Source organism: Pygocentrus nattereri, chromosome 20 (genome assembly GCF_015220715.1).
Source record: "Pygocentrus nattereri isolate fPygNat1 chromosome 20, fPygNat1.pri, whole genome shotgun sequence".
NCBI classification, from domain to species: domain Eukaryota; kingdom Metazoa; phylum Chordata; class Actinopteri; order Characiformes; family Serrasalmidae; genus Pygocentrus; species Pygocentrus nattereri.
In genome coordinates this window covers 26,075,558-26,087,086 of record NC_051230.1, presented here as the reverse complement: position 1 = coordinate 26,087,086, position 11,529 = coordinate 26,075,558, and the positions used below count along the sequence as shown (strand labels likewise).

At 40.2% G+C, this 11,529-nt stretch overlaps 1 protein-coding gene across 2 annotated transcripts in view; it reads right to left on the bottom strand.

The window, feature by feature from the left end:
- Window positions 1-488: 488 nt before the first annotated feature.
- LOC108437402 (tetratricopeptide repeat protein 28-like) overlaps window positions 489-11,529 on the bottom strand; it is a 156,922-nt gene continuing 145,881 nt past the window's right edge. Inside the window, exons 17-24 of one of the 2 annotated variants that reach the window (XM_017714482.2) lie at window positions 11,272-11,519; window positions 10,530-10,654; window positions 9,934-10,165; window positions 9,742-9,818; window positions 5,019-5,042; window positions 3,427-3,556; window positions 3,171-3,278; window positions 489-2,819 (exon numbers count right to left, since the gene is read on the bottom strand). In XM_017714482.2, coding sequence (XP_017569971.1) covers window positions 1,192-2,819; window positions 3,171-3,278; window positions 3,427-3,556; window positions 5,019-5,042; window positions 9,742-9,818; window positions 9,934-10,165; window positions 10,530-10,654; window positions 11,272-11,519 — 2,572 coding nt within the window. In that variant the 3' untranslated portion in view covers window positions 489-1,191. The remainder of the gene's footprint in view (window positions 2,820-3,170; window positions 3,279-3,426; window positions 3,557-5,018; window positions 5,043-9,741; window positions 9,819-9,933; window positions 10,166-10,529; window positions 10,655-11,271; window positions 11,520-11,529) is intronic. The other variant, XM_017714483.2, reaches the window with a different exon arrangement.

Here is an 11,529-nt window from a genome sequence, read left to right as displayed (position 1 = left end):
TTGTAATTTTTGTCGACTTGGCGAGAAATTAATGTTACATTTATTTACGTACAGTCCAAGTTTGACCTCTCAATAAAAGTGGAAACTTTTTCTGATTATGCAACATCAGCTTCAGCTCACCCACAGGAAATGTATTTTAGGTTGATGTATAATATTTTAGGGACACTGTGACAAACAGCACGAAGAATGTTTACAGATACGATGTATAAAGTATGATTTTGTCCTAGAGAGAAACAAAATAATGCTGTACATATTTTTTACAAAATGCCTCAGAAATGTAGTCTATTATTTAATTGATGGACTAATGCTCAGAGTGAGACTTTGCCGTTTCATAGTTTTTTCCTTTATTTTATTCTTTTATTATTTCTTTTATTATGTTTTGAATGTATTTAGCCTAAAATGACCGACCATGTTTCCTAAAAGAAAATTTTGTATGAAAATTTTGTATGAAATTTTGTATTAAAGTATCACAGCAAAAACAGACAGAAGAGGAAGACATCTTTTTTTTTATTAAAACAGCTCCTGTTCAGGGACATAGAGAGAGAAGTCTTAACTGTTTTTTTTTTTTCTTTCAAAAAAGGTGAGCTAAAAAGTCGTACAGTCACAATCAATAGCAAGAGAAACCATGCTGTAGAGAAGACATTCATTTAACAAAGAGATGAGGCCAAACGTTTGTTTTGAAATTTCAATAAAAATATGAAAGAAATGTCCCATTTTCCATGTGCACAAGTTTTTTTTTCTTTTTAATAATATAAAAATGTGTAATACTGATTGAAACACTTGATTTAAATTACAAAACAATTATATCATCAATAACAATAACAATTAATAATAATAATAATAATAACAACAACAACCATAATAAACAATAGGAATATATTATGTAAAAATCAAATGGAACAAAACAGTCTGTAGTGTGTTATGTTTGGCCCTCACAAACATTAAATGTTCCTGACTTACACACACAGTATAAGGTCTTCCGTCTCAAATACACAGTGGTGGCTGAGGGCAGAAGCACCAAATATATTAGTTTTATTTCAAAGTCCCGAGACAGGACACAGGTCTGTTTGGTTAACAAGAATATGGATTTCAAACTCAAAAAGGGCAAAGAAGTTCCATTTCATGTCAACTGATTTCTGATCACAGGTAATCAGTCATGACATAGTTGAATCGATGATTCTCACAAAAGTTTCAACATTTGGATGAAGGGAAGAACCTACCAGATGAGAGAAACTTGTAACCGTTACCCGAGGGTAGGTGTATGGGTCGACCACCTGGGCTGCTTCGGGTGGAGATGGAAGGTGACGGCGCAGCCCCCTGTCCATTAGAACCATTATGCCCATGACTTGGGGTTCTGTCCAGAGAGTGATGCCCCATCTTCAACAACTCAAGAGCATCTTGGCCATCTCCAGGTGAGCAGTGACGTGGTGACAGGTTAAGAAGTCCGAGCACATCCTTCCTCGTTGACATCCCTGGGCCTCTAAGTGCTTTGAGTGGACCAGTGTGTTGCTGTTGCTGCTGCTTGGCTACAGCATTAGACCAGAAAGTCTTTAGGCTATGCATAGCTTGAACTTTCTCATCAATAACAACCCTTCTCAAGCGGTCAAGCTCCACAGTGTCTGTAGGACCTGACCCAGTGGAGCCAGTTGAAGAGTATGAAAGGGCGGGGGATGGTGCGCTGTCAGCAGGAGACTGGTGTCCTGAACTGGGGGACACGTTTCTTGGAGAACAAGAAATATGACCACTATAAAGAGGGCTAGTGTACTTGAGCTTGAACTGGGCAAGGTTGTCCAGTGTGGGTGAGGGGTGTCCACCCTCTTTCATAGAGGTATCTGATGTGGCAGGACTACTGTAGCCAGAACTGATCTTCTGGAGAGAGGAAGAGCGGGAAGGGGGCTTGGGACGGGCGGCAGGATCTCGGATGCTGACACTGCTTCCAGGTCGACTAAACGCACTAGTCTCTGAGGAACGAAAGGCTGAGCATCTGGTCGGGGTGGAAGTAGAGATAGGAGCAGCCATGCCTTCAGCTACACCTCTCTGTAAGCTACCTATGGCCTTGAGGTGGCTCTGGGTCTCTTCCAAAATCTTCTTGGCAAGCTCCTGAGGATCCAGTGTGGTCGACACTGGCTTCTCTTCCTGGGACTTCACTGTGCTGTCAGTTTCAGTGCTTGACTGGTCTGATTCACCTGTGTCTGAATTAGTCACCTTCCCCACCTTCTGGAAAGGCGAGTTTGGACTTAAAACCAAGCTTGCCTTGAGTGGAGAGGTGGGAGTGCTGACACTTCCTTTTGATGAGACTGACACTTTGTATTCTTGTCCAGTGCTTAAGACATGTCCACCAATTCCATTCCTTCCCCCATGACCATGGCGGTGTCTCTGACCATGGCCTCGTGGCAGAGGTAATGAGTCACACTGGCTGGCCAAGGGCTCACTACTAATGATGGAGAAGCCCTCATATTCCTCCTCATCTCCTCGTACCCCTGTACTGCAAGTCATCATTGCACCATGTGGTGAGGATCGACTGCGAGAAACACTGAGCGGGTGCTTATTAGCCGAGAGCGAGGAAGTCATACTACCACCACCACGTCTTTGGCCCAGAAAGTCACTCTCAGACTTAGAAACAAAGCTCATGGACGAGGCAATGGAACTCAAGCTATAGACAGATATGGCATCTGAGGCCATATTATCAGGGCAGTGTGGAGAGAAGGGCAGGCTGGGGTAGCCAAGAGGCAGTGGATTGGATACAGACTGGGCTGAAGCAAGTGACTCCAGGGAAGACGAGCTGTCTAGGCTGAGGCGCTTCGGAAGTTCTGTTGAGTCTACAGTTCAGAACAAGCAGAGAGAAAGAGAGATAAATGGTGAGTAAGTAGACTAAAATGTTCTATTGTGCCAAACTCTAAAAGTTGAAAATAACATTTTGTTGCAGTCGTAGCAAAATGTTGTAACTGTTTTATTATTATGTGTTTTATTTTGAAGGGCCCATTAAACAAATAAATGCCTGAATAAAAGTATGTTAGATTAACAATCATTATTATTATTCTAAGTTTTTTTTTCTTAAAGTTACATTTTTGTAGATAAACTGATAGTTATCATTTGGAAAATATGTGGTTTTGTCCCGACAACGACAAACAAACATATCAGCCATATAACAACATGGAAATTTTACTTACCAAAAAGTGCCATGAGAGACTGGAGAGCAAAGTGCATGATGCGACGGCTGGCCTGCTTCCCTGTCTTCAGAACAACCTCTTCCTGTCCCACCTCACACAGATCAAACCCTGCATTTGTGAAAGCAGTGAAACACATAATAGTACTTAAGTAGTTATTACTTAAAACCCGTTGTGGTTTCATATTTAAGACAACATATGGTTGATCTGCATTCAAATGTGCACACACTCACACTATCACAATGCAAAACTGACTCACCAAGTGCAGCAAGAAACTCATGGCAGCCTGGCAGTCGCCACAGCTGGACACTTATAGACACCTGGATGGGTAACAAGGAAAAGTCCTGCTCCTTCTCACCTGACTGCAGTTGGACCAGGACTTGATGAAGCTAGATGTGATAAAAAGACAAGGGAAAACTCTGAGCTATAATAATAAATAATACAAAAGTACAATAATACTTTTGTATTATTTATTGCTGCTTTTCATAGATTGGTAAATTTGTTTACTTCTTTTCAATAGCTTTCTGCATCAATATTACTACTTGTTTATTAAGATTACTTGTCTAACAAAGCGCTTTGTGCATAAGATTATTCAGTTCGAGAACAATTACCTTATTTTAAGTTATTTATGGTGCAATACAAGCCCAAAAAAATCACTGATGAAATCAGGGCTTTTTCACTTCATTCTGATTTTCTGTTGCCTCATTTTGGTAAGACCTGGCCCATGATGACTTATTTCGAGTATGAAGAGAAACAGTCTGAGTCCAAGATTCAAGTCTCTTAGTGAGAGCTAGTGATAGAAATATCTCAAGATTTATACTTAACTGCATCCTTGCACCTTCTTATTGTTCACGGAAATAGAATCTTTGATGCCTAAATTACATTTAAAATGCTGTATTTACATACTGTCTAACAAGTATTAGGATGTTTAGGGTGATGAAACAGATATTATTGCATATTTCAAGAAATTCTATTAAGTTATGAATAAATTTTGCTTACCCGATCAGCAGATTTTTTGCTTTAAGCATTTTTTTAGTTGTTACGGACAGTTTTTTTTTGCAGTGTTTGACAAGGCATGCTGATACAGTCTGAGTCTTAGATTACAGAGGCCACAAGTTCTGAAATAGGTTTAGTGTTAAGCATTGTAACACACCACAGGATGAAGATTTGCTTGGTTTATTTAAACCAACTCGACAAACAGCTACAATCTATCTATTGCAAGCTTACAAAATTGGCTTTAATGTGTGTATTCCAAGGACTTAGATGAAGGGCACATGTTTGAGGCGTTGAGAGGAAGGTGGGGGTATTTTCTATGCAGGACTTATGAAATGGGACTCCAAAGAACACTCAGCTGTTCTATTTAAGGAGATTAATTTCAAGCATGAAACAGAGATGCCTTTGTAAGAGATTGTCCACATAGCACTGAAAGTGTTTGCCTTTTTCTTCATACATAACCTCATAAGATTTATGAGATTTACTTGGATGAACTGAGGTGCACATTTAACAAGGAACCTGACTATATCAGTAATGTTTCTTGTTTGAGCGGACATTTGCCAGTATTGATATTCAGTTGTAAAATTTGAATGGAAAAATATTTTGTATTTTCATTCCATCACCTTATTTGAATTTATTGAGCCTAAGTCCAAAGTCAGTACCTAGGAAGATGACCTGGAACGTTATGATAAAGCAGGTATTTGCCATTTCACATCAGAGTGAACAATGCAATATATGAAAGGTGCACAGATTTCAGCTTCGCCAGTTGAGCCAGGAATGCTAACAAAGGAAGGAATTCAGCAAAAAGGAGTTAAATCAGTTCCAAAATTATTGTAGGGCTAAAGCAAGGAGACTTACCATTCCAACAATATTCTTTACAGCCTTCAATCCGCAAGACAGGGAAGAGGGAGAAAGAGGGTGTAAGTTTAAATGCAAGCCATGTGTACAATGGGCTTCATTCACCAATATCTTCCAAATTTTCTTAAATTTGTTTTTAGGAAAAGGTCCTAAGGAAAAAATCCATGTCAGATTCATGTTCTTAAACCAAATAATTGCTTGAATGTGCATAGATTCTGTTCGTACTTAAGAACAAATCCCAAAAAGAAAACGCTGGTGAATGCCTGAATCTTTGTCAAAACTGTGTAAGTGGGTTTAAAGAAGAAATTCCTTGCTGGTGAATGAGGCCCACTGCATGTAATTAACACAGAAAAGAGTGAAGCTACTGCATACAAAGCTCACTGCAATAATGTTAAAAAACTCATTCACTCTCTCTAGTGTAAGAACAAGCAGGCTACTTCAGCTCTTGCACTGCTAAAATCGTGAATCAAAGGCTTTCACAGAAAAAAAAATCCATAAGGACTAACGGTCAACACAGAGTACAGATATAATCACTATGCAACTGAATTGGGCAGAAAAAAACATGCAGCATCAAGTTTCAAGCTATAAAACTGTTTTGCTGTTGTCAAAAGTGTTGTTGCAGTGTTAAAAAAAATACTCCCTTGAGGTCATGAGAGGACAGAGGTATTGCAGCATTCAGCTGAGAATAAATGGGCATTCAGCTACTGCATCACTTCCAGTTTAAGATTATCTGGTACTATTCTCAACTTTGGACTGGTGAGAGAATGGCACAGCCAGCACTAATCCTTTGCAAATAATATTGCATTAAAATGATGGAAAAGGGGTGATGACATGATGTTCCATGCTCAGTATCTATTTTTTCTTCTAATGATTTTTCTGCTCTTAATATTTCAGTTCAGCAGAAACAACTGTTGCTCTGTAGTTTTACAGCTGAAAAGAAACTGCTGGTCAATCGATGGAGTCCTCCCCACTCAATCTCAAGACGGCAATGGATTTTGTCTGCGCTTGAGATTACTTCTTTGAAGCTTCCAGTTGCTCGTGTACATGGTGCTCAGGAGTCCCATTATGTAACCCACACATATATTTCTGTATGTTTTTATTTATTTACTTCCTTATTTATTTTCTCACTTTTGTTTTCATGAAGCTATGTTCTGAAACGTGTATGCGTATGTCGGTGTACCCAGGTTTTTAAATGTACTGTCCGAAACACAACCGGGAGGGGGAGGTGGGGAGGGAAAGGGGATGTTATGTGTTAGTTTGTGAAGCCTTTAGAATTTTCTATATTTGTGCATAAATATGCCCTAAAACATCATCAGATTTTCACACAAGCCCTAAAAGTAGATAAAGAGAACCCAGTTAAACAAATGACACAAAAATATTATACTTGGTCATTTGTTTATTAAGGAAAATGATCCAATATTACATATTTGTTAGTGGCAAACGTATGTGAACCTGTAGGATTAGCAGTTGAAGGTGAAATTAGAGTCAGGTGTTTTCAATCAATGGGGATGACAATCAGGTGTGAGTGGGCACCCTGTTTTATTTAAAGAACAGGGATCTATCAAAGTCTGCTCTTCACAACACATGTTTATGGAAGGGTATCATGGCCTGAACAAAGGAGATTTCTGAGGACCTCAGAAAAAGAGTTGTTGATGCTCATCAGGCTGGAAAAGGTTACAATACCATCTCTAAAGAGTTTGGGCTCCACCAATCACAGTCAGACAGACTGTGTACAAATGGAGGAAATTCAAGATCATTGTTTCCCTCCCCAGGAGTGGTTGACCAACAGATCACTTCAAGAGCAAGGTGTGTAATAGTTGGTGAGGTCACAAAGGACCCTTCTAAGTAACTTCTAAGCAACCGAAGGCCTCTCTCACAATGGCTAATGTTAACGTTCATGAGTCCACCATCAGGAGAACACTGAACAACAATGGTGTGCATGGCAGGGTTGCAAGGAGAAAGCCACTGCTCTCCAAAAAGAACATTGCTGCTCATCTGCAATTTGCTAAATATTACACGGACAAGCCGAAATAGAACTTTTTGCTTTAAACGAAAAGCATTATGTTTGGGGAAAGGAAAACACTGCATTCCTGCATAAGAACCTTATCCAATCTGTGAGACATGGTGGTGGTAGTATCACGGTTTGGGCCTGTTTTGCTGCATCTGGGCCAGGACGGCTTGCCATCATTGATGGACCAACGGATTCTGAATCATATCTGAGAATTCTAAAGGAAAATGTCAGGACATCTGTCCATGAACTGAATCTCAAGAGAAAGCAGGTCATGCAGCAAAACAACGACCCTAAGCACACAAGTCGTTCTACCAAAGAATGGTTAAAGAAGAATACACTTAATGTTTTGGAATGGCCAAGCCAAAGTCCTGACCTTAATCCCATCGAAATGTTGTGGAAGGACCTGAAGCGAGCAGTTAATGTGAGGAAACCCACCAACATCCCAGAGTTTAAGCTGTTCTGTATGGCGGAATGGGCTAAAATTCCTCCAAGCTGGTGTGCAGAACTGATCAACAGTTACCGGAAATGTTTAGTTGCAGTTATTGCTGCATATGGGGGTCACTAGATACTGAAAGCAAAGGTTGACATACTTTTGCTACTCACAAATATGTAATACTGGATCATTTTCCCCAATAAACAAATGACCAAGTATAATATTTTTGTGTCATTTGTTTAACTGGGTTCTCTTTATCTACTTTTAGGACTTGTGTGAAAATCTGATGATGTTTTAGGTCACATTTATGTAGAAATATAGAAAATTCTAAAGGGTTCACAAACTTACCAGCACCCACTGTGTGTGTGCCAACATATAAGTTAAAAGACAATAAAACAATTGTTCACAAAAAGAAAAGGGATGATGAGACAACATATACAGTTCTATGCAAAAGTCTGAACAGCCCCTGTTAAACTAAAAAAAACTTTAGTGTTAACTTTTTCCAAGTTAACACTCTAAAAGGAACAAATCTAAATGAGACTTTTCCTGTACATTTTAGAGCACAATCTCAACTGAATGTACATATAGTTTAATATATTGCAGGAAAACAGCCAAAACTATGTGGTCACCTCTCCTTACTATTGAGTTCTGGTGTTTCAGCTACACTCATTGCTAAGAGGTTTATAAAATGGGGGACAGTCGTGGGCTGGAGGTTAGGGATCTGGCCCTGTGACCAGAAGGTTGCTGGTTCGATCCTCAGGGCTGACAGTCCATGACTGAGGTGTCCTTGAGCAAGACACCTAACCCCCAACTGCTCCCCGGGTGCCGTGGAAAGGGCTGCCCACCGCTGCGGGCAAGTGTGCTCACTGCCCCCTAGTGTGCGTGTTCACTAGTGTGTATGTGGTGTTTTACTTCATGGATGGGTTAAATGCGGAGGTGGAATTTCCCCGTTTGTGGGATCAAAATAGTATCACTTACTTATCTTAAATCAAGCATGACCATGCAATTTCTATAGACAAACACTGGCAGGCCATACTGAAGAGCCTAGGGGCTTTAAACGAGGCACTGTCATAGAATGACACCTTTGACACAAGTCGGTTCATGAAAGACATGTCCTGGTACATCTGCCCTGGTCAACCGTAAGTGCTTTTTTCGTGAAATGGAAGTGCATAAGAGTAACAACGGCTCAGCCACAAAACAGTAGACCACGTGAAATAACAGAGTGGAGCTGCCAGATGCTGAAATGCGAGGCACATAGATCACTAACTACATAGGTCCAACCTGCCTCTAGAAACAACTTCAGCACAAGAACTGTGCATCAGGAGCTTCATGAAATGGCTTTCCATGGCCGAGCAGCTAAACACAAGCCTAACATCACTATGCACAATGGCGAGCATTGGCTGGAGTGGTGCAAAAAGCATGCAACCACTGGACTCTGGAGCATTGGAACTGTGTTCTCTAGTGATGAGTCATGTTTCACTTTATTGTGGACTGATGAATAATTTAGAATTTGACAGATGCCAGGAAAATGCTACCTACCAAAATGCATAGTGTAAACAGTAAATTTTGGTGGAGAAGGGATAATGGCCTATAGCTAATTCCAGTGAAGGCTAATGGTAATGCTACAATATACAAAGACATTTTAGACAATTATATGCTTACAACTTCAGGTGAGCCACTTCATACAAGTACACTTACCCACCTTGTACCTACCTTCTTTTTCAGTTTTATCAGGTTCATTTTCTATAGAAGTGAACTTTGTAATTCTACATTACAGATTACAGTCCATCTACATTTTTTTAGCCCCCTTTTACTCTGTTCTTCAATGGTCAGGACACGCACAAGACCACCACAAAGCAGGCATTATTTGGGAGGATAACAATTCTTAGCCGTGCAGTTTGTTAATCATCTTCTACTTTCATTCCAGCTATGACACCGAGGTGCTTAAAAGCTCCAGCAACACTGCTGTGTCTGATTCCTTTGTATCAGCATAACACACACTGATGACTTTGTGACAGTGGGAGGGACAAAATACTTTATGTATTAGTAACTGAATGTTTCTTTACTGACCTGAGTATAGGTATCAAAAAAGGTTTGATAATTATACTTCTGTTACTGACAGTTCTGTTGTTTTCAGTACTTTGTTTTCAGAAATGTAAAACACAAGTTCTATAAAATTCTGCCATTGAGGGTTAATAAAAGTGTGATTGTCACTATTTACATAAAGACACTGCAGGTTTTAACTTTAAAGCCTGGTAAAATTATTTGGTGAAACTCACCTTATTAATGAGCTGCTCTCCTGCCTCAGAGGCACTAACAACTTTGCAAAGTGCTTGCAGGGCTGGAGGAGGAAGACCTGTAATAAAGATGGGACTGATAAAGGGCAACTGATTTAAGCTTAGTTATTTCATTTTCAGCATGCTGTGTTAAAACTGCACTTCAATCATCAACTAGCAATTCTTTCTCTGTACCTAGAAGTGACTGCAGGGTGGCGCTACACTGTTGAAGCCGGTCTCCTGGGTCAGCGGTAGGGAAGAACACAGCAGGGGGAAGGCCAGTGCCAGCCACGTCCAGCCTGAAGCCCACAGCAGTCAGCAAAGCCTGCCATCCCGGAACGCCCCCCACTTTATTCTCCACGCTCTGCTGGGATGTGTACATGGAATTACGTTGTCCATTCTGAATGCGCTGCAGAGACTTCTCCACCTGAGAGAAAGAGCGAGAGATAAACAGAAGGAAGAAAAGGAGAAAAAAAGAAAAATGAACTGGTCTTCCGACATGAGGTTATTGCATCGCTGGCTTGTTCAATGCAAAAACATAAGAACTGTATTTTTCAATGAAGTATTTTTAAAAAGAATGTATAATGTAGTTGGGCACACCTAGACAATGAGCAAGGGAAAAGGCAGAAAGCGCAGCATGTTGTTGTATGAACATTTTGCCATATTTGCTTATATTCCTCATACTTGCACCGTTATGCCTGTAAGTTAACATACTAATTTCCACCAAGCATGCATAAATGTGTGTTGTCATGTAACCTTTATGTGTTTATTTTGTTGTGCATATGTCTTACCAGGTGCAGAAGCACTCTAAGGGCATCTCTGGCTTTGTCAGGATATTGTAGAATTTCTGACAGGGCCTGGCCAATCAGCGATGAGGGGCTGTTCAGTTTCACATCACTGCCAATCAGCATGAACCCTGAGAAAAAAAATATATAAGCAAAAATTCTAAGCTCAGTAGAATGACATCTGCATTTTCCCAACCACATCTTCCCAGCCATATTTCCCAAACACACCAAGCATTTGTGTTTTAATTTTTTGTCTGTATATATCATGGCAAAAACTAGTTTTGTAAGATGCAGTCTGTTCGGGTCCCTCATTGCGTTATATTGGCCATGTGATGATTTCCTCAAGATTTTGAGAACTTGCATGGCCCATACCAACAAAAACTCATTATGTGTGCGATACCGTATCTTTGCCTAATCATCTATTGTGTTAAACTTTATGACAGAAAACACTCTAAAAATCTGACAGCTCATATAATGGAAAACTGGAGTTTCCCTGAATTTTCTAAAATAAAATTTTACATAAACGGTTTTTTTGTTTTTTTATTGTTTATTGTTTTCACAGTTAAAAAGTGCTACAATTTCAAAATATACAATTTCACTCCCCAGTACACACAGTAAATATACAGAAATATATCAAATGCAAGCAAATGCAGACAGTGGCCCCTTTATTGTTGATGTTATAAGTGTAAGCGCAGTTAGTTCTAAGCTTTGAGCTAAGTTACATTAGGGATGTACTTATGACACAGACCTGCCCAGTTAGAGGGATGAGAAAACTGCGGGTTGCTCTGAACACTCTTCATGGCTTCTGTGAGGGCCACACTGGCTTTGGCTCCATTGAGCAGGGCAGAGTAGAAGGCATGAACAAAGACTTTGGATGCAGCTACAGGTACAGGCCACAGAGACACCAACACACACTGTGCACCAGCAGCAAGGAATGCTCGTGTCAGTCCCACGACTCCATCAGCAGTCACCTTACTGCTAGACTCCTGGTAGGAACTGTGAGAAG